Source organism: Mus caroli, unplaced genomic scaffold, assembly GCF_978045245.1.
Source record: "Mus caroli unplaced genomic scaffold, Mus_caroli_1 scaffold_8, whole genome shotgun sequence".
NCBI classification, from domain to species: Eukaryota; Metazoa; Chordata; class Mammalia; order Rodentia; family Muridae; genus Mus; species Mus caroli.
Window position 1 is genome coordinate 132271796 of NW_028227263.1, and position 22778 is coordinate 132294573.

At 40.1% G+C, this 22778-nt stretch overlaps 1 protein-coding gene across 3 annotated transcripts; it reads left to right on the forward strand.

Moving 5' to 3' along the window:
* Positions 1 to 2836: 2836 nt before the first annotated feature.
* On the forward strand, positions 2837 to 17624 carry Znf329 (zinc finger protein 329). 3 transcript variants are annotated; one of them, XM_029480011.2, is made up of 3 exons: positions 2849 to 2877; positions 3156 to 3322; positions 10209 to 17624. In XM_029480011.2, exon 3 carries the CDS (start codon positions 10280 to 10282, stop codon positions 11846 to 11848), a length of 1569 nt encoding a protein of 522 aa, XP_029335871.1. In that variant the 5' UTR covers positions 2849 to 2877; positions 3156 to 3322; positions 10209 to 10279; the 3' UTR covers positions 11849 to 17624. The 3 variants fall into 3 exon arrangements, with proteins under 3 accessions (XP_021021619.1, XP_029335871.1, XP_029335872.1); XM_029480012.2 differs by having other exon boundaries at positions 3156 to 3299; XM_021165960.3 differs by lacking the exon at positions 3156 to 3322 and having other exon boundaries at positions 2837 to 2877.
* The last annotated feature ends 5154 nt before the right edge of the window (positions 17625 to 22778 follow it).

Below are 22778 nucleotides of genomic sequence, written 5' to 3' on the forward strand. Positions count from 1 at the left end.
AATTTTATCTATCTATCTATCTATCTATCTATCTATCTATCTATCTATCTATTTTTATTTTTATTTTTACTTATTTACTTTACATCTCACTCAGTGGCCCCCTTCCAGGCACCTCCTTCTACAATCCTTCCCCCTTCCCCTTCTCCTTTGAGTAAGTGAGGGCCCCCATGGGTAGCCCCCCTCCTTGTACATCAAGTCTCTGTGAGGCTGGGCACTACCTCTACCACTGAGGCCAGACAAGGCAGTTCAGCTAGGTGAACATATTTCATGTACAGGCAACACCTTTTGGGATAACCCCTGCTCCAGTTGTTTGAGATCCATATGAAGGTCAATCTGCACCTCTGCTACCAATCAGTGGGAAGGCCTAGGCCCAGCCTTTTTATGTTCTTTGGTTGGTGGTTCAGTCTCTAAGAGCCCCGAGGGTCCAGGTTAGTTGACTCTATTGGTCTTCCTGTGGAGTTCCTATCTCCTTAGAGGCCATAATCCTTTCTCCTATTCTTCCATAAAAGTCCCCAAGCTTCATCCACTGGTTGGCTGTGGGTGTCTGTATCTGAGTCAGCTCCTGGGTGGAGCCTCTGAGAGGACAGCCATGCCAGACTCCTGTTTGTAAGCATAACAGTATTATTAATAGTGTCAGGGACTGGTGCTTGCCCATAAGATGGGTCTCAAGTTGGACTGGTTATTGGTTGGCTGTTCCCTTAGTCTTGCCCTCCACCCCTGGGTCTCTGCATTTCTTGTAGACACTATAAATTTTTGGTTGAAAGTTTTGTGGGTGGGTTGATGTCCCTGTTGCTCCATTGGGGTTACTGCCTGGTTATAGGAGTTGGCCTCTTCTGGTTCCATATCCTTCACATTGTGAGTCATAGCTAAGGTCACCCTCATTGATTTTCGGGTACCTTCCTTATCTCTTCTTGGAGATGCCTCCTACCTCCCCACCACTGTCAGTTGCAGATTTCCATTCATTCTCATAGACAGATGTCCATTGCACCTGTTCCTCCCTACACCTGATTCTGAACCCTCTCTTCCCCTCCCCCTACCTTCCCTTTCTCCTCTCCCTCCTACATCTGCTTCTTATGACTATTTTATCTCACCTTATAAGTGAGATTCAAGCATCCTCACTTGTGCCTTCCTTCTTGTATAGGGAAGTCAGTACAATTTTAGAGAGAGGTATATGCCTCATCTGTATATGTGTCTAGATGGATAGAAGACTGAGTCAAGGGCCGTTGCATCTTTTTCATTTAAGAAGCTGTCTTCTCAGAAAACGCAGGCTATCTGACCTGTGAGCTTCTGGTGCTTCTGTCCTCTTTCCCATCTAACTGTGGGTGTACTGAAGTCATACAAAGATGTGTGACACTGTACTGGGCTCCCCACCCCCTTTTAAAAATATGGTTCTGGGAATGGAATTCCTTGTCAGGTTTGCATAAAGCACTTTTACCCGAGCAACCATCCTGTGTCCCGATCAAGTTTTGATTTTGAACACTGTTTCATTCTGGAGCTTTGGCTCATCTGAACCTCACTATGTTGACCAGACTGGCCTCCAACTCAGAGATCCACCTGCCTCTGACTCCTAAGTGTTGGGATTAAAGGGATGTGCCACCATACCCAACAGTTCAGTGTGTTTCAAACACAGCTTTATAACCACCAGCACAACCAATGAAGAAATCTTTTATCACCCTAAACAGTCCCTTGTAGCAGATTCTGTTTTCCCATTTACAACTCTAATCTGCTTTTGTTGGTATTATTGTTTTTTAAAGAGACTTATTTATTTCTATTTTATGTGTATGGATGCTTTTTTTCCTGTATGTTTGTCTGTAACCCACTGATGGGCAGTGCCTGCAGACTTAAGAAGAGGACAACAGATCCCCTGGAACTGGAGTTACAGACTGTTGTGAGCTGTCGTGTGGATGCTAGTAATCAAACCTGGCTCCTCTGGAAGTGCAGCCAGTGCTCTTAACTGCTGAGCCATCTCTTCAGTACTGTTTTCTTAAAAACAAAAGTACGAGGCCAGCTTGGTCTACAGAGTGAGTTCCAGGACAGCCAGGGCTACATAGAGAAACCCTGCCTCAAAAAACCAACAAAACAAAGAACCCAAAACAAAACACAAAACATTTTATTTTTTGTGTTCAAAATGGAGAAATCCAGTTGTAACTTTTTTGTTGGTTAATCTTCATTGAAAATTGTCTGGGTTCAGAAACATCTAGGATATTGGTGAAATACACCTTTGACACGGGCCTGGAGCACTTATTGTTCTTCCAGAAGATTGGAGTTTAATTCACAGCACCCATGAGACAGCTTACAACTGTCTGTTATTCCAGCCCTCGAGAATCTGACACCTTTTTCTGGTCTTGAGGGCACTGCAGGCATGTGATACATACATACATGCAGTCAAAACACTCATACACATAAGGAAAAAAAAAATAAACATAGCTTACTTCCACTAATGATTGTCAAGAAAAGAGGTGTATTTGGCTGAATTTTAGTATTTTTCACCTATAATCGTGTTTTTGTTAAATTATGCAGTAAATAAAAAAATAAGGCTCTAGAACAAAATTATAACATCGGGAGAGTCCTGGAGATGCTGAGGTAGGGAACTCTCATATTCAGAGCCAACCCTCTCAAAAGATAGAATCGTGGTAGAAAATGAATATCCATGAGTCAATAACTTAGTTATAATTCTGTAAATAAAGGCGAGGAGACGTTTCTTCCTGATCGCAATGCCTTGCTCCTGCCTCTCCGCAGCTGCAGGTACGGGTGCAAGACTCTCAGATCAGAGTGCACAGCAGTCAGAAGCAACTGAACCTCTACGCGTGCGCGTCGCAGGATCAGGATCTGCGCACGCGCAGTTGTTGGGACCATGGCCGCCGCCGGCATCCTGTAGTGAGTCCTTCCGCGCCTCGGTGCCTTTCTGTTCCTTAGCTTCCCCTCTGCGTGTCTTGCGGGAGGGAGTCGAGGGGTGCTGGAGGGTGGCGTGCAGAGCTTTTGGGTTTCACGCGGGCCGAGGGAGTTTCGGGCTCACCCGGAGGGTGTGAGCGGGGACAACGCTGTCCCCGCGGGTGTGTGCACCCCCGGGTCGGAGGGGTCCCTGACTGGCTGGTGTAGATGCTCTCCGCGCTGCTGTCGGGTGAGGCTGTCCCTCTTTCCTGCTCGTTACTTAGGGCGTCCTTGTCTCGAGCCCCGCTGTTCTCGGAGGTTTTGCTGAGATCCTTTGGGCACCTGGCCCTTCTTACTTGCCGGTTTCGGGCTGAGTTGGCTGCCAGACTCCAATGAGCGACGAGGCTGTTTTCCATGGAATCTTCTAGGTGACTTTCCCTTCACTCTGCTGGTACTTGCAAAATCAATCAATCAATCAATCAATCAGTCTATCTGTCCATCCATCATCTATTTAACTATCCCTCCTCCCCTCCCCAGGGAGGTTCACGTATCATCCCTCCTCTGTTTTGTCCCTTCTCTAGTTTGCTGTTTCTTCCTTGGTTTTCAATGGTTTTATTTTCCTGGAAAAACACACTTTTTGTTCATCCTCCTCCAACAACTAACTTTTCCTCCATTCTCCTCCTGCCTTCTCCTAGTCTTCTAATTTGAAAGATTTCACACCCACAGCTAAATTGCAGGCATAATTTAATAGATAATGACGAAACCATCCAGATTATCACGTATTAACATTTTGCTACATTGGCTTTTCCTTTCTTTTAAACACATGCCCACTATATTTTACACACATAATGAATGTAGCACAGGCAGGCACGATAGTGTGTGTGTGGGCTGGGTTACTAGAAGTTATACTGTGAATATTCTAACACTACACATTGAAATTCTTTAGTGATGAGTCTCTTTAAAATGTGAACCTGCTTTTTTTTTTTTTTTTCCTTTTCCATGAGCAAAGGAGAATGGGTATCCTACCAGCCTCCCAGTGGCCACATTACTGAAATTAATGTTAATCTTGTGAGGTTGGAGAGACCCGGTGGTTAAGAGCACTTGCTGCTCTTCAGAGGACTTGAGTTTGGTTTCCAGCACCCAAGCTTTGGGACGTATAGCACCTGTAATTCCAGGTCCAGAGAATTCACCCAGGTATCCGATTCACCCAGGTATCCAATGCACTGTTCTGGCTTTAGAGAGTGTCAACACATAGGTGTCGTTCACTCATATGGACACACATATACCAATATGTAAAAAGAAATGTTTCAAAACAAAAGTCTCTGCCAACAACCTGAACTGCCTGTTTAATCCTCAAGGGGACATGGAATTCCATGCCCCCACCCAGATCTATGATAGAATGTTATTGGGACCAATCATTGTATAACTTATATATATTTAAGTTTTAAAAATTTTTTTTAAAACTGCATTGTGCCAAGGTTCATTCCAGGATCATGTGTGACATTAAGTTTGTCTTTTCAATCACCTTCAACTATTAATGCTATTTCTCTTTGATAATTTTGTAATTTAAAAAAAGATTTATTTATTTTATGTATGTGAGTACACTGTAGCTGTACAGATGGTTGTGAGCCTTCATGTCGTTGTTGGGAATTGAATTTTTAAGACCTCTGTCCTGCTCACTCTGGTCAACTCTGCTCGCTCCGGCCCAAAGATTTATTTATTATTATATGTAAGTACACTGTAGCTGGCTTCAGACACACCAGAAGAGGGCGTCAGATCTCATTACGGGTGGTTGTGAGCCACCCTGTCGTTGCTGGGATTTGAACTCAGGACCTTTGGAAGAGCAGTCCATGCTCTTACCCGCTGAGCCATCTCGCCAGCCCAATTTTGTAATGTTTTGATGGATGTTTCTTTTTTTTTTTTTTTTTTTTTTTAGATTTATTTATTATATGTAAGTACACTGTAGCTGTCCTCAGACACTCCAGAAGAGGGCGCCAGATCTCCTTACGGATGGTTGTGAGCCACCATGTGGTTGCTGGGATTTGAACTCTGGACCTCTGGAAGAGCAGTTGGGTGCTCTTACCCACTGAGCCATCTCACCAGCCCTGATGGATGTTTCTTACAAGACATAGGGTGTTATCTTGTGGGGTGTGCCTTTGTTTAGTTCACTGACAATCCTTTTCTTGCCTTGCAGATAATCACATAAGTAAAACACATAAAGTTGGTAGTGGTCAATTTTTGATCCTGTGGTTAAAGTGCTTGCTGTTATTAGTAAATCCTTCTTGTGGTTGCTACTTTAAATTCCTTGTTACTTTTTTGATTTTTAAATGCCCAGTATTCCTGGTTTTTCCTCTTTTCATATAGTTAGATGTTTCTTTTTCTCTTTCTTTTTTTCTTTTGGTATGTTTTATACCTACAGTATTTTAGAGAAGTTCTTTACCCTGGTAACTTGGATAACTCCTTAGTTCTGTATTTTGCTTTATATCTTTTCTTAGCTCAGTATTTTACCTTAAGACCTCTCTCTCCGTCTCTGCCCCCTGGCACCCTGTGTGTGTGTGTGGTTGGTTTTGAACTAAGCACCTTGTATATGCTAGGCAGTCACTGCCCTTGAGCTACATGATTTTAGCCATTCTAAGGTTTATGGAGAGCCCTGCCCCATAAGTTTTTTCTGCATCTGTTTATAAATATGAATGTGAGAATGCGTGTGAATTAGGAATTAGAATATTTTTCTCATCTGAAAAAGCAGTAAAAGAAATACACACTCTTGTTAGACATGGCGATGGGTGCCTACCATCCCAGAGTTGGGAGATGAGCAGTTTCTACACAAGTTCGGCACAGCCTTGTAACTGTTAATTTTTCTCCTGAACTCTTAATGAATATACCATCAGCTGGTGAGTAGGCAAATAGGTCTGATCCTGGCCAGCACACTTAAATCAACAATAACAAAAACCTGGCTTGTGGGTGTACCATGTAGTTTATCCTCTGAAGGGATATAGTTAAGATTTTTTTCCTTTTTTCTTTTTTTTTCTTGAGACAGGGTCTCACCATTTAACCTTGGCTTGACAGGAACTTGCAGTGTGGACCAGGCTGGCTTGAACTCAGAGATCCATTCATCTCTGCCTCCTGGGTGCTGGGATTTAAGGTCAGCGCCACCATGCCTGTCAAGTTTAGAATTTTTTCATCAATGCCCCCCCAGAAGAAAACTCATTAACTATCACTTTTATATTCTCCATTTCTCTTTGATGTAGCCTTGTTTTGTTTTGTTTTTTCAAGACAGGGTTTCTCTGTGTAGCCCTGGCTGTCCTGGAACTCACTTTGTAGACCAGGCTGGCCTCAGACTCAGAAATCCGCCTGCCTCTGCCTCCCGAGTGCTGGAATTAAAGGCGTGTGCTACCATGCTGGGCTTTTTGTTGTTGTTGTTGCTGTCTGTTTTGGACATTTCGTATACCTAGTTATAGAATCTGTAGTCCTTTGTGTCTGGTTTCTTTCACTTAGAAAACATCTTCAAGACTTATCCATGTTATAGGATGTATATGTATTTTATAGCTTTGTAATACTCTGTTTCTTTTTATACTTTGTAATACTTTATTTCTTCAATGTATTTTCTTGTCTTAGATGTCACAAACAATTTTTCTGTCTTGTAGAATAGCTACATGGATGTGGAAGTGATTATTGCCTCTTAGTGGATGTGGCTTTAATTTACATTTTTCTCATGGCTAGTGATATTGAGCTTTTTTTTTTTTTTTTTTTTTTTTTTTTTTTGGTAAGCTATCAAGTGAGCCTTTACCTAAACCTGACCATCGTTTTGGACTTCTCAATTTACATTTTTCTCATGGCTAGTGATATTGAGCTTTTTTTTTTTTTTTTTTTTTTTTTTTTTTTTTTTTTTTTTTGGTAAGCTATCAAGTGAGCCTTTACCTAAACCTGACCATCGTTTTGGACTTCTCAGACTCCAGGACTGTGAGGTATAAATTTCTGTAATTGAGATCATGAGACTATTATTTATTTGAATTTAGAAAGCATTCTAAAGTAAGACAAGATCTTTGCTTTGTTCGTTAAAAGAAATGGGTTGTTGTCATACTTTGTCTGCCTGTCTGTCTGTCTATCTTTCTATCCGTCTGTCTGTCTATCAAGCTGGGTAGGTATCAAGTTTGTTTTACATACTGCTTTTGTTTTCATTTTTATTTGCTTTGTATTTGATATTCTCCTGTTGATTGGTTGTTAGCTTGACTGCATTATATCCAGTAGACTAGTCTCTTCTGCTGTTGTCTGACCTTTGTTCAGTATGTTCTTTGGTTAAAGGAATGTTTCACATGTGCTTAGAAAACATTTGGCTTTCATTGTACATGGTTTTTCATCTGGCTTATAAGGCTGGCTACTGAACATTTTTGCTGTTTGTCCCTGTCCAGCAGTTTTTCTGAATGTCCATTTCTGAAAGGAACTAAGCTCTTTGTTTTATTTGTACATATTGATTTCTTCTGATTGTAGATGCCTTTCCTCTGTTTTGGCGTGCATTACTACTGTTGTATCGCACTGTGACCTTATCTGGTCAGCACTGCTTTTCTTTTCAGCATTGGATTGGATGTATCCATTTATCATTTCTTTTTCTTCCTGTTCCCTCCTTTCTCCAGTCCCTCCTCCTTTGAAGAATTGCTTTTGCTTTTTCTGAATTTGTTATTTTTGTAATTTGTTATTTTTTAACTCTCATTTCCAAATCTTGGTTAACCTAGTAAGTTTTCTCTTCAGTACTTCAAAAGAAACGTTCCATAATTCTTGGTTTTCTACTTTGATACTTTGATATTGAGTAATCATGACCAGTCATATTAAACTTCATCTTCACTATTATTGGTCTGTTTTTTTCCTTCCTTTTTCTTTTTTTAAAATTTCATTTTAAGATCATTCAGTAAGGGGTTAGAGAGATGGCTCAGTGGTTGAGAGCACTGGCTTCTCTGCAAGAGGACCTGGGTTCAATTCCCAGTCCTTACATAGTGGCTCACAATCATCTGTAACTCCAGCTCCAGGGATCCCACATGTTCTTCTGGCCTCTGCATGTATGGTCTTTTACAGATATGCATGCAGTACCCATTTATCATTTCTTTTTTTTTTTGCAGTACCCATTTATCATTTCTTTTTTTCATACATGCAGAAAAAAGCACCTATACACATAAAATAAATTAGAAAGCAGGTCATTTCGTAGGTATTGATTATTCACTTGTCCTGATTAAGACAAGTTTCTGAGGTAACCATGATTATATGTTCATGCTGGAAGGGAAAGAAAACAGTTTTATGTTTTATGTTTTAACAGCTGGTACCAAATTATTCAGCCACACGGACTGAATAAACACAGGCTTTAACTATCATATACTGTGTGCCAGCTGAGCTTTAAGTATGTTATCAAACTTGTATTTATTCATTTAATTAGTTTATTTATAGACAAGGGCTTTACTCTAACCTTGGCTGATCCAGGACTTGCTATATAGAGTAGACTAGCCTCATAATTGTGGCGATCCTCCTGCCACTGCCTCTCAAGTGCTGTATATACAGCACTGGTTTGCAATTCTGGATTTCCTTTTCTATTTTACTCATACCACACATCTGGTGTTGAGTTTTTTGTTTGTTTGCCTGCATATTTGGTGGTTTGTGACAGGGTCATGTAGCTTAGGTTGCCTCAAACTTACTGTGTGGCACAGGGTGATTCCTTATTTCCCAGTCATCCAGATTCAGTTTTCCAAGTGCTGGGAGTATAAGCAGAGGCCGCTCCACCCATTTTGTTTTTAGAGTTATAGTTTATGAGTCATATGATGAAGAAGATGGGCAGAAAGATCACTTGATCTCAGGAAGTTTGAGATGAATTTGGGCAACATAGTGAGTTCCTGTCTCAAAAACTAAAACAGAACAAACCCCAAACTAAGCCAAAGGAAAACAAAACACAAAACAACCAGAAGATGTAATTGAATAACTGACAGTATGAGAAGATGGTTGTTTTCAGGATTTCTATTTTTGCATTAGGATAAAATACATTTTTTTTTTCATTTCTGTATGAGTTCTTTGTTGATATTGGGTGATAATCTTTATCAGTATTTGTCTCTACCTTCCACTTGTATATTTTTTTATTGTATTTTGTTTCATTGAAAATTTTAGTGTTGACGTTGAATTTGTTAGTCTGTCTATATGGCTTTTGCTTCTTACGCTCTGTTGCTCAAGGTCTGTCCTATCTATGAAAGCATCTTTTGTACTTTAATCTTTGGTTTTATGTGAAAGACTTTATCATCTTAAAATATATGTTCTGAGTGAAGTGGCTGTTTTTACTTTAAAGAGAGCCAGTTTCTTTTTAATTTTTCCTCACAATGATTGACTGGTTGATTGAGGGCCTGGGCATGTGTGAAGGTCATGGCACATGTGAAGGTCAGAGAACAACTTTGCAGGTTCTTTCCTTTTAATGTGTGTGACCTGGGGATTGAACTCAGGTTGTCAGGTTGGCAAGTGCCTTTACCCACTGAGCCATCTCATTGGACCCCAGTTGTCTTAATATTATAAAGTATAAAGAGTAGGAAAGGTCGTAAGAAAGAGATTAACAATGGCGAAGAGCTCTGGAGCCACTTTCCAAATACTTTTCCTTCTGTATTCTTGGACCTTGCCTTAGACATGATGGAATTCTCACAACAACTGTGCAGGATAGTCTCTAAGGAATTTAGAGCACACACCCAGATCTTCTAGGTTCGCTAGCCTGTGCTGTCTTCTCATCCGAGAAAGCATAACTCTGATCATAGATCTGGGGCAAGAACTCCTTATTCTATGTTTTTGTAGATAACTCTGTGAAGTTGGGGTTGGAAGAATGTGTGTTGACTTCTGATGAGGGGCATTGGTGATGGGGATAAGAAGGCAGTGTCTAGCTGGGCAGTGGTGGCACACACCTTTAATCCCACTTGGGAGGCAAAGGATGGAAGATTTCTGAGTTCGAGGCCACCCTGGTCTACAGAGTGAGTTCCAGGACAGCCAGGGCTACACAGAGAAACCCTGTCTCGAAAAACCAAAACCAAAAAAAAAAAAAAAAAAAAAAAAAAAGGGCAGTGCACAAGATGGTAGTTCTGACTCCTTGTCTCCCTTGTACCTTACACAGTATTCCTTTGACCTGTTTTCTGAGAGTATTACAATGTAATGTCACTTCTTTTGGATCTGTTCTTGGCTTTAGCCTTCGACCCTCATTTGAACTCTCTATTTTACAGATATCAATTTGAAAAAGAAAACGAGTGAAATATATTCACCCCATTATCAGTTTTCATTTTCTTCCAGATATATCTGTGTTTACTTAATGTCTTTTTCTTTTTCCTTTTCAGTATGGAACACGAGACTGAGAATAATAGCTTAGAATGTTCCTGAAGAAGAAAGTGTTTCCTCTGAGGTAGAAATGGAAGGATTTACAAGAGAGGCTCCCTGCTTCCCCATTTTAGGTGATAATTGGGACTGTGAGAACCAGGAAAGAAATTTGAGGCAATCTCCTTTAATTGATGAGAAAACAGAGGCGCAGGAAGCAAATTGTGGCCATGTTAATTTGGGGGAGCATTTGAGTACAAACCCAGCCCTTCTACCCTCTCAGAGAGTTCCTGGGACAAACGGCTTCCATGTTTATAACTCAGATATTAAAACTTTTGATTGTGACCAAACCTTACATAGTTGCCCCCAAAGTTATGCAGTTAAGGGAACTGCTGACGGTGATGCTTGTGAGAAAGCCACCCAACCTTCCACGGAAGCCACTCAACTTGTAAGAAACCAGGTGAGAGATAAACCCTACAAATACATAGAAAGTGTTAAATCTTTAAACCACTTTACCACTGCCCTTTGTGATAAAAAAATTAAGAAAAGAAGCAAGAAATTTTATAAAGGTAAGGACTTTGGTGACATCTTAGCCCTGAGCTCATCTCTTAATGAAAAAAGAAGTCATCCTACTGAGAAACCGTATAAATGTGCTGAATGTGGCAAGTGCTTCAAACGGAACTCTTCTCTTGTTTTACACCATCGAACTCACACTGGCGAGAAACCTTATACCTGTAATGATTGTGGAAAATCATTCTCCAAGAACTACAACTTGATTGTACATCGAAGGATTCATACAGGAGAGAAACCCTATAAATGCAGCAAGTGTGGGAAAGCTTTCAGTGATGGGTCAGCACTGACACAACACCAGAGGATTCACACAGGTGAGAAGCCTTATGCATGTCTAGATTGCGGAAAAACGTTCAACAGAAATTCATCCCTGATTTTGCATCAAAGAACTCATACAGGGGAAAAACCATATAGATGTAATGAATGTGGGAAGCCCTTCACTGACATTTCTCACCTTACGGTGCATCTCAGAATCCACACTGGTGAGAAGCCGTATGAGTGTAGCAGATGTGGAAAGGCTTTCCGAGATGGCTCATACCTCACTCAGCATGAGAGGACACACACTGGAGAGAAGCCTTTTGAATGTGTAGAGTGTGGGAAATCCTTCAGTCGCAACTCTCACCTCATTGTGCATCAGAAAATTCATTCTGGGGAGAAACCCTATGAATGTAAAGAGTGTGGGAAAACTTTCATTGAGAGTGCATATCTCATCAGGCATCAGAGGATTCACACTGGTGAGAAGCCTTATGGTTGTAACCAGTGTCGTAAACTCTTCAGGAACATTGCTGGACTTATCCGGCACCAGAGAATTCATACTGGTGAAAGGCCTTATGAGTGTAATCAGTGTGGTAAAGCTTTTAGGGATAGCTCCTGTCTGACCAAGCATCAGAGGATTCACACTAAGGAGACTCCATACCAGTGTCTGAAATGTGGAAAGTCCTTCAGACAGAACACTCACCTGGTAGTACATCAGAGACTTCATAACAGAGAGGGTCCCAGCCAGTGTCCTCACTGTGGGAAAATATTTAGAAGGAGCTGGTGTCTTGCCCGACATCAGAGAACACACCTTGAAGAGCAGCCCACGGAAACATAATGGACATGGGCCATACTCTCCTTGAGTGAACAAAGGATTTGTTTTCAGATGTGACTTCCCTTGCTAACAGAAAAGAATTCTTTTTATATATATAAAAATTAAATACGAGATATTCTATAATTGCATTAACACTGTTATTAGGGAACTCCTGAAGAGAGGATTGAGTGGTAGTCAATGTAGTAAAGGCTTCAGGGATGATTCAGCCTATACCAAACATGTAGTGCATACACTGAAATAAAGCACCTGTCAGCAAGGAAGGCATTTTCCTAGAGATACTCATTTATCTTTACATCAGGATACTGAAATTGGAAAGAACCTGTGAATTCATTCAGTAGGTAACCAGTAGGAGACATCTTTAATAGTATCACCTTATTGTATACAAGCAAATGTTTATTATAGAGTCAAAGCTTGGAAGTGTTAGACACTTTTGTCAGTTTGTACTTTCCTGTTTCCATAAAGGCATAGTGGTGGGATGTCTTACCCAGTGCTCTATAACCTACCACAGGCTGTAGCTAGGGTTTTCTGTTTGAATGCACTTGTGTTTTATGGTCCTGCCAGAGCACAGATGACTCATTTAGTGAGGTGAAACTGGATAGAGGAGTTGCTTGTGATTGAAAGGAAGTTGACCCTCTTAAGACTAAAATACTCTCCATGGTGGAAAGGGCTGCTTCTAAGAAATAGGATCCATTGCTTTAGGCGTTGAACAAGAAAATATTGAATTGTATTTCAGTTATCACCTGCCTTCACTGTTGTTGATTATTTCAGATACTAATTTGTGTAGCGTTCAGGTCCTTTGAAGCAAAATCCAAAGGTTTCATTGCCATCCTAAAAATACTCGGATCATTGCAAAAGAAGGTGTAAAAGTAGATTTATTGTTGCTATAATTATGTTCGTATTTGGTTGTAGGTTAGCAGTGGAAGATAGAATTAAGTGGCTTCTTAGGAGACTACAATTGTGTTCTTTTTCCTTTTTATTTATACATTTTTATATAATAATTTGGTAATGTATATAAAAGTGAAGCTAAAAGGAAACAAATTTGGAGTCTCTTAGATCTTTGCCAGTGGATAGAGGCCAAAGATACTGTCAGACAACCTACAAAGGCTAGATCATGGCTACAGGAAGCCATAGGCAACTCCAGGTGTATACTGACAGATGCTGCTTTGGAATCAGAGCATCCCGAGGCGTAGAATCATTTCTTTTGGAATTTTGGATATAAAGATTATGGCATTATGGAGGGAGAGGTATAAGAGTCTAAGGATAGGGAAGAGAAAGTTAAAGAAAAATCTGGAATAATCTTACCATGTCCTTTCTCAGTGCAGTGTTAGCTGACTGAAAGCTAGTCAGTTTGGTTGAGAGCTTGAAAGGCCTTTGATTCCTCCTGGACATTTTGACTTGATCCTGTCTTCTACCTTTTGGTTCCTGTGAAGAGAGAATCATAAGCCTCTTTTGAGATGATTAAGACTGTTGAGTAGATTCATAAGGAAGTTAGACATCTCAGTCTTCTGTATGCATGCCCTTGACAGCAAGATGGTTATCGTATGATGGGGATGGAGAGATAGTGGTAGAGAGCACTTGTTATTCTTCCAGAGGACCTGGGTTTGGTTCCTAGCACCCGTATGATGGGGAGGGACTGGTGCCTAGTGAGTAGAGGCCAAAGATATTGTCAGACATCCTACAAAAATAGTCCTTGGAACAGTTATTATCTCAGAATATTATTGAGTACTGTGATTGGTATACACACACACACACACAAACCCCACACACAATCATTTGTAACTTACAGATTGTCTCTATAATGAACAAGAAAATATTGAACTGTATTTTAGTTATCACCTGCCTTCACTGTTGTTGATTATTTCGGATACTAATTTGTGTAGAGTTCAGGTCCTCTTGTTATATGTATGAATAAGGCATTAGCAAATACCTAGTGGACTGTCTATATCACTCAAGGGTGCAACACTTTGGTGTCTGTTATTCTCAAGTAAAACATGCATGTACCATTAGGTTAGTAGTGTCCCTGCTTCTTGATACTACATTTCAGATTCTGGAACAAGAAATCATCTCTAGGCCAGCTATGGCCTGAGGGAAGCACCGAAAGGAAGAGGTGTCAACTCTGAAATTGTAGTAAGTTCACATGGGATTTGTGTGAGGGTGAATTGTTTCCCCTTGCTCTTTTCTAAAGCGAGTTTTCTCAGATGAGCAGGGAAAACTGCTCTAGTGAAAATAACGACTGTATAGAAGATGGACACTTTTGACTAAAGAGGGAAAGGTGAGATTTGAGTTGGGAGAGTTCCTGATGACTTCCAGTGCAACCTGGGCAATTTTCAGTTGTAGGCCTGACTGGGGAATAGACAGGAGAGTATACTGGAATATCAGGACGAGTATCACTTAATCACACAGCCCTTAAATAGGTAGAGAAAACTTGGGCTGGAATCAGATGGAGAAAGTGAATATAGAGTATTTCAAAGACTGAACATTTATTTTACTTTTCCTGACTTTGAACAGTGCATAACTTACTGTTCCTGGCTTTAAGGCTGGAGAATCCACATATGAGTGGCTTCTGAAAGCCAGAGAGGCAAGAAAATGGATTCTTCCCCAGAGTCTCCCCAGAAGGAACTATTCCTGTTCTTACAGTCTATTGAATAACCGATGTGTGGTTTTAAGCCACAGTTTTTTTTTGTTTGTTTGTTTGTTTTGTTTTGTTTTTTGTGGTAATTTGTTATATTATCTGAAGGTGATAAACTTCACTTGATAGTTCTTTTTAGACTCCTGACTGAAGTGTGTTCTCTTACCAAGCAAGTTAAGTAAACCAACCCTTTCCACTCCATAGCTACACATTTTTTTTTAAAGGAAAAGAAGACTTATTTTGCCTCTTTTGGCCTCTGTGAGTTCACCACTTTAACAGCCTTGAATTTTATTACTCGTTTAGAGATTTAAATACTATGGATGTTCATGGGCATGGTGGCATACACCTTTAATGCCAGAACTCAGGAGGCAGAAGCAGGTGGATCTCTGAGTTTGAGGCCAGCCTGATTTACAAAGTGAATTCCAGGACCGCTAGGGGCTACCTAGTGAGACCCTGACCCAAACAATAGGAAATAATAAAATAAGTTCTGTGAGTAGCCATTTGTGGAAAGAAATCTCAGAAAAGATAGAGTAGCTTTCTTGTAACTTTAACCCCACCCCCGTCTACTTGGTTGGCCAAGAAGAAGGCAAATTTCAGCGTCATCAAGCATGCCCAGAGCAGATTCTACCTCCAACATGGAGATGGGGAACATTTAAAATTATGGTCAGTGTCTTAACTAGTTAACATTAGCCCATATCCTTTTGATTTTCAAGTTATCAGTGCTCAAGTATGCCTGCCTGCAGATTGCTCGTCAACTTCATGTCTTTCTTAGTTCAGCAGCTGTATAGAGTACTTGCAGTAAGAGTTGGTACTGTAGCAGAAAGCAGAACAAGGTGTTTGCAGTTCAGCAGGGCAGAAAAATAATTGCACAGCATGTATCAGATGGTGGTTGATGCCTGAGAGAAAAGTAAAGCTGAGAAAGGGGATGGGGTGTCTATGTTGGATAAATATGATTACAGTTTTAAAAAGCTTGATCATTCATTTCCTTTCCCAATGAAAGGCAATTACATGTGTGACATGTGAGGGGTATGATGTCATGCAACAAGAGGTTAGGATTTAGGGAGGAGAAACCTTCCACCATGTGAGTTACAGGGAGGAACAATTAAGTCATAGATGGAACTTCTTCATGAGTCGCAGTTAAAGAAATGGTTTCATTGCAGAGACAGGTGTGGAGAACAAAACTTTGTGCAAGGGTAAACCCATTTACAGGAAAACATCTAATCTATGATTCTGAAGATAATGGTTTCAGAATATGAACAATGAAGTCCTAGCAAAAAAATAACAAGTAAATAAGTTTATACTTGTATCTATGCTTAATAACCAAAGGTATTCAGCATTAATGGTCATTTCTGATAAAATAGACTAGTGTTCAAGTTTTAAAAATTAAAGGGACTATTCAGTGGCTCATGTTATTCTCACAAGTTCAGTCACTTCCATTCTGTAATTTCAGGACATTTTTCTTTCTTTTTTTTTAAGATTTATTTATTATTATACACAAGTACACTGTAGCTATCTTCAGACACACCAGAAGAGGGCATCAGATTTCATTATGGGTGGTTGTGAGGACATTTTTCATTATCCATAGAAAAGCCCTTTGTACATATTAGCATCCTCCCATTCCTCTGACTCGGTCAATCACCAGTCTCTTTTCACTGTGCATTTGCCAATTCTTTACATTGTACATCAAGGAAAAGTAAGACATGTGGCCCTTTGTAACTTCATTTCATTTAGCATAATGTTCTAAAGGTTCATGTTGTATGTTCAAGGTCCTTTTTGTGGCTGAAAAATATTTTGCCATATGATTAAAACCGTATCTTGCTTATTGGTTGATGGACATTTCAGCTTTTATTTTATTTATTTATTTATTTTTGGCTACTAAGAATAGTACTGTCCTGAAAACATACAAACTCATGTGCCAATTTTTAGTACTTTTGGGTAGATACTTAGGAGTGGAATTGCTGGATCTTTGTTTGCTTTTTTGAGGAAATGATGTTCACTTTACGTTTGATGTATGACTACTTTGACTTCTTCATGTCCTTACCAATATTAATTTATTTTTTTGCCCTAGTGGTGTGAAGTGTTTTCTTGTGGTTTGGGGAAAATAATTTATATAGTTAAAATCTATACCTTATCCCACAGATCAGCATTTTTTTTTTTCTGCAAGGGAAAAGTTGTATTTTAAACTGTGTTCAATATCATTTCTGCTGCAACTACTCAGCCACAGATGACTGTAATGTGGAAGTAGCTATAGATAATTTGTAGGCAAATGTGTGTGGATGTGTCCAATAAAATTTTACGTATGGACTCTGATTTTTTAAAATTGTATTTCACAGTGAAAATTACAGAAGATTCAAGTTTCATTTTTTAAAGTAGCCAGACTGGTGGTGCTTACTTGTAAATCTCAGCCCTTAGAGGCAGTAACAGGATGATTGCCACAAGTTCCAGTCAGCACGGACTACATAAACAGTCTCAAAAACAAAAAAAAAAACAAAAGCAACCAAAAGACAAAACTATAATAAAATACTCTTTGTCCAAAAACACAAGATTCGGAGTAGCATTTATCCAGGGGCTATAGTTTGATAGACAAACTATTTAAATGGAAAGGTGGCTTGAAGCTTCTAGTTGAGAATATCAAACTTTTTTTTTGGTCATCTTGGATAGGCAAACATTTAAAAGTGAAATGGGTATCAGAGAAAGGTTATAGTAAATTTAAGAATTCATATGCATCAGAAAGTCCATATAAGTGAAATGACAAGCAATAAAAAAAAGACCATTGTAGCTCATAGTTAACTTATATATGTTAAGGATCCAGCATCTTAAAGATAAAAAAAGACTCACTGAAAATGTGGGCAAACGCTTTGGTTCTGTACCATTTTGAAAGAGGAAATCCAAATAGCCAATAAATTCATGACAGTGTCCAAACTCATTACATGTTATAGAAATCCCAGGATACTGTATCTGTATGAGTAGTACAAGTGTTGACAGGTAACTAGTTGATAAGCAACTGCATTTTGTAGTCACCTGTCCTGTCTTCAAACCGAACTCTCCAAACTTAAGACTCAAAAGACGAAAAACTGTCTCGGAGAGGAAGCTGGGTTGCTTTGCAGAGCGTCTTTTCTATGTTCTTCCTTACCCCCTAATAAAAGCTCTTCTGGATGGGTTGATTTCTGTCTGCTCCTGTGTGCTACGTTTGTTTCCTTGCTGCTGTCACCTTAAGAGATTTTTCCTGCTTTTAAATTCTTTGAGGAAAGGCAATCCCTAGATTACCTAGGGGTAACAAATGGAAGGGCGCTGGACTCGCTGGGCGCCCTGGGTCACACCCCGCAGAAGGAGGGTGGGGAGACGGGTAGGTAGGTACTATTGCAAAAGGATGACCTCTCGTAGGAGGTTCGCGCAGTCTGGGACAGGTGGCTCGAGGTTTTCGTTTCATTAAGCCTCAGCAGTTTGCGGGGACTAAAAGCTCCAGAGCTCGAGACCGCAATGGAAAAGGAAGCGTCTGCTCCTGCGGCCTTGGATCTGGTTATCCCGGATAGCCTCACTCAGCTTTTAGTGACGCCAGGCAGCTCAGGAACACCTCGCGCAGACCTCTAGCGTCCCACGTGGGAGTTGAGCCCAAGGTGGTGAGTGGGCGTCTCCCTGGTTCTTAGGCGGTGTCTTCGTCCTTTGCTGTCCGCCCCCTCCCTCTTCCGCAGAGGCCGAGCAGAGCCCTAGACCTGCGTGTCTGGGCATCTTGGGATCTAACGCTGAGGCTGGGCTGGTGGCCTTTTGTTGTGCGTAATGTCACGTGAGTCCTCACCCCGCAGGACGCGGAGAATGGTTCCTTCTTACTCTGGGTCAGACTCCCTGAGGTTCGCACTCCTCCGCCTGTGTGCATCTTGCTGCTTTCCCTCCTAGTGCACTCGCAGACGCAGCTCCTCCCTCTCCCTTCCTCCTCTCCGTCTCAGGATTAGGGACTGGAATACCTACTGTGTTCTGTGTCCACTCCCAAGCTTTCTTCTCTGTGCCTTTCTGCCCACCAGGCCTTTTTCTGCTTTCCCTCCATCCCTTTCCTCATATAGACAGCGTTCCCTCCCTGCACCTGTGTGTGTTTTGTTTCTCTTCCTAGAGGTCTTCCTTCTCTCCCTGCTGAGTGTTGCCTACCTGCCAATACAGGCATGGACTGGGTTGTCTTTACCCACAGCCCCCTGATATCCATCCACTCCCTCTTGGGAGGTCAGACATCCCAGATTTAAGTGAGTTCTTAATTCAGCATCTAGTGTAGTCTCTGTAACTGACTTCTTTTTCTCCATTCCTCAGCATTCACCTCGATGTTTTGTTTTGCTTTTCTTTTTCTATTAGCCACACATTTTCCCCACTGTGTTTTCAGAATACATTGCCTTTACCTCATAAGAAATTCCCAGAATCCAACCACCTCCTCGCTTGTGTTCTCACAAGACAGCAGGGGAACTTGTCAAAATCATGACCAATTTAAACCACGATACTTTCAGCTCCGCAATCGCTAGAGTCCTCACAAGCTTAGGTATGGGCCCAGGAACCTACTTCAAAGCGGAAGTCAGAGCACAAGTCTGCCACCCTGGGCAGTGCGTTCTCTGAGATATGCTTGGCTTTATAAGTAGCGGTAAGAGAATGGAACAGGTTATCTCTAACCCAGAAAACAAATACAGATCTGACCCTAAGTTTGTAGATCGAGTATTTGATGGTAAGAGTGGTATGGTAAGAGTGGTATGTTTTGTTCTTCGACCTCTCTTCCATTACAGCGCAAAATCAGGTCCCATGCTTAAACATCGTTGCCTAGAAGAGAGCCTGGCACACAGTTAAGAGTTCAGTAGACTTTTGCTGAGTGAATGACAAAAGGCTGTCTCTGTGACTGCAAGATCACAGAGTGGGTGTGCAGTGCATCCAGCATTTTTCCCAGCGTCTCCAGGCCATTGTAGAGCTTTCTCTTTTAGAATACATGTTGCGTCAAGCAGTGTGGTGTGTGAATATGTGGAGTTGATATGCTTACTGTAGCTTGAACTTTGCCACTTGATTTTCTCACCAATTGACTCCGGTTTTCAGCAGTTTTTCCTGAGGATAGTAGTGACTGTTAGGTTATCTCTTTGCCCTAGGTGAAATGAGCCAATTCAAGCCATATTAAGTTATATTAAAGACAGGTTTATTACGAGGCTGCTCTTGGGCAAGTTCACTGGCCCCAAGGATTGAAGCCAGAAGAGTCGCCATGGGGACTGGGGGTCGGGAGGGCGGGGAGAATGAGAGAAAGGGCAAGCACAGAGAGACAAGGGAAGGGGGAGAGGAAGAGGAGGAGGAGGAGAAGAAGAAGAGGAGGGCAAAATGCACAATGTCTGGATTATATAGGGAGGAGCCTCTGGGGGAAGGGCAGCCCAACCCCTGGGCTATAAAGCTCAACGTTGGTGGCAGGGTCTACCAGGTAGAGACTAAGGGATGCTGGGAGAACTTGGAGGCCAGGTTTGCTTTGATATGTAAAATATGTATTTTAGACTCTTGTCCAGGGTCTGAAACCAGTCACCTTATGGAGATGTTGAGTTAAATTGTTTGCATTCTTTACCCTGTTGTGAACATACAAGTTCTCAAGCTTTGTTTTGCTCTGAAATGGGTTTGTGTAGCACAGGTTAGCCTACAACTTTCTGTGTAGCTTAGGCTGGCCTTGAGCTCATAGTCCTCCTGCCTCAGCATTCTGAGTACCAGGACTATAATTTGTACCATCACGACACATACACACTTTTTAGTGGTTTTTTTTTTTTCCCTTGTTTGTAGCAGTATGATAGGAGACACTTGACCACTGTCCTTGTGAAACACATTTTTATTGCCTGATAATTTTCCAACTTGTTTGATTCCTTGTCCATCATCTAAATTTACTACACGTAATATGTAATAGTTATGCATTATGGTGTTATGTGTATGTTTAAGTCTGTATTTGTGTGTACGACATATATTTTATTTGTGGGTTTATATGGAATTTTGTGTGTACATGTGTGTATCACATACATATGTATGTTCATATGTGTATGTATATATGAGTGTGAAATCTTTATGCATCTGTATATCATGTTATATATATATTTATGTATTTGAAGAAAACACAGTTACATAGTGAACTCTATAGATGCATAATTAGAGTTAATGTATGATGAAATTCTATTTACTAGAGATGAGCTCCTTTGATGGTACTTTCAAATTTCATTTTGTGTCACTGTAAAATAAAGGCTGTTAACCCATCACATAACCTTTCATTTAATTTTTTTAAATTTCATCATAATACCTTGGAATCATTTGAATCCGTTTCTAAAGAGAATTCACAGTTTTTTTTATGCTAAGCAAAAGATGTTAATGATGTAGGAACTACTTATACTATAATGTTAAGCATGGTAGACACCCAAGTTGAATAAGCAGTTTGACTCCAAGCTATGTTAAATGACCCTCTAGGTAGGGGATCAGAATTCCATGTATTTGTGACTTGATACTGACATTATGGATGATTTTTGTGCTTTTTAACACTTTGTATATTTTTCAGATTTTCTGCAATGAGTACATATTACATTATTTTATAGTGAGGTGGTGTATTCATTTATTTATTTATAGTATTGGGGATTGAACACTGGGCCTCATATTTGTTAAGCAAGTGCTTTTACCATTAATATACCATGAGCTCCAAAGAGGAGCAATATACCTGGCAAATTAATGGGACCCAAAAAAGGGACGATATACCTTGCAGGCTAAGAGTTTGGAACTAATAACAGTTAACACAGTTAAAAAGAATTTTCTTGCAAGTTAAGATTTCTAATTGTAATTAAGAAGTTTCTGTTTTTCCTGTGTTATGTCCTTGCAAAATAAGGTTTCTATTTATAATTAAGACATTTCTGTAAATCTATGTTAAGTCCTAGTTAAGGGGTAAGTCCCCGTTTGTTCTGTGTTACATCCTTGCTAAATAAGGTTTCTTGTTGTAATTCTGAGTAAGACCCTGTTTCTTAGGTCTGATGTAAACTGCTTGTAACCCCGTTCATTTGATCTGTATTCTCGCCTTTGCCCCTTCCATTTTCCTTGTATCCTTCTAACAATGTGGAACAGCTAACCCTCTCATTGCTTAAAACACGTTATCTCTCCTATAAGAGGGACTTCAAGAGACCAGCAGGGGCTGCTCTCTCTGACCAGTCTGCAGTGCTGACCAGTCCAGGATTAACAGCTAAATATAGCTTGCTTTAATTGGTGAGCTGTACACTTGATCTTTTCTCCTCAGGAATCTCAATTTTAACAATACCCCTTAAAGCCTGTAATCAGTTTTAATAGTAAAATATTGGGAAAATGCCCTTTTTAAAAATTTACTTGGAACTTTTAGAAGCATATTTGGCACATGTAGTAAAGAGGTCAAATAGCCTTGACCATGAATCACTTGTCAGCTGCTGGTAGCAGCTGGAAGCCCAACATATTCCATATTTGGCCAGCATAACCTGTGGTTTGAACACTCTGCTATACCCTAGTCTCACTTCTTAGAGGCTGAAATTCTTGGCGTTCCTGTTCTCTGCTGCTTCAAAACAAGTCTGTAAGATATTTTGTTAGTAGTTTTCCCAGGTTAAGTAAACTGATGGATTTCTTAAGGCTTTAGCTAGTGTTATATTTCACCCATGAACTCATTTGTAACCATCTACTACTAGCCTTCTGGGAAGTATGTTACTAAATTTGTTCTTGCCAAGTCCATAATGAATGCTGACCACAGTAGAGTACTTCTCCCAGAAGCATTTACATCTTTCCCATCTACTTTTTGTTTAGACAAGTTTCTGAAATATTATAATAAGATTGTAAAAGAGTAGTGAACACTCATTGTCCTTTGTGTAAATTTAGCAGTTAATACATGTAACAGTTATATATTATGTGCTGATATTATGTTATGTGCATGTTCATATACCTATATTTGTGAGTTTGATGTGTATATGTAATGGGTTTATATGTATTTTTATGTGTATTCTATACATATTTATAAGATCATATATGTTCACATACTTACATATGAATATGGCTACATTTATATATATTTTTACTCATATATATATTTAATTTATTTGTCTATACCATTTGGAAATACATTTTTAAGTAGGATGTTTTACCTCTAAACATTTCTTTACTTGTATTTTAAAGGAAGGAACATTGTTCTACATAACTCTTAATACCATTATCACACCTAAGCAAATGATATTTCTTACCCATCTATGTTCAGGTTTTTGCAGTTTCCCTAGCTAGGACTTTTATGTTTCTTTAGTCAGAGGCTTTTACACGTCATTGTGTTTCAAC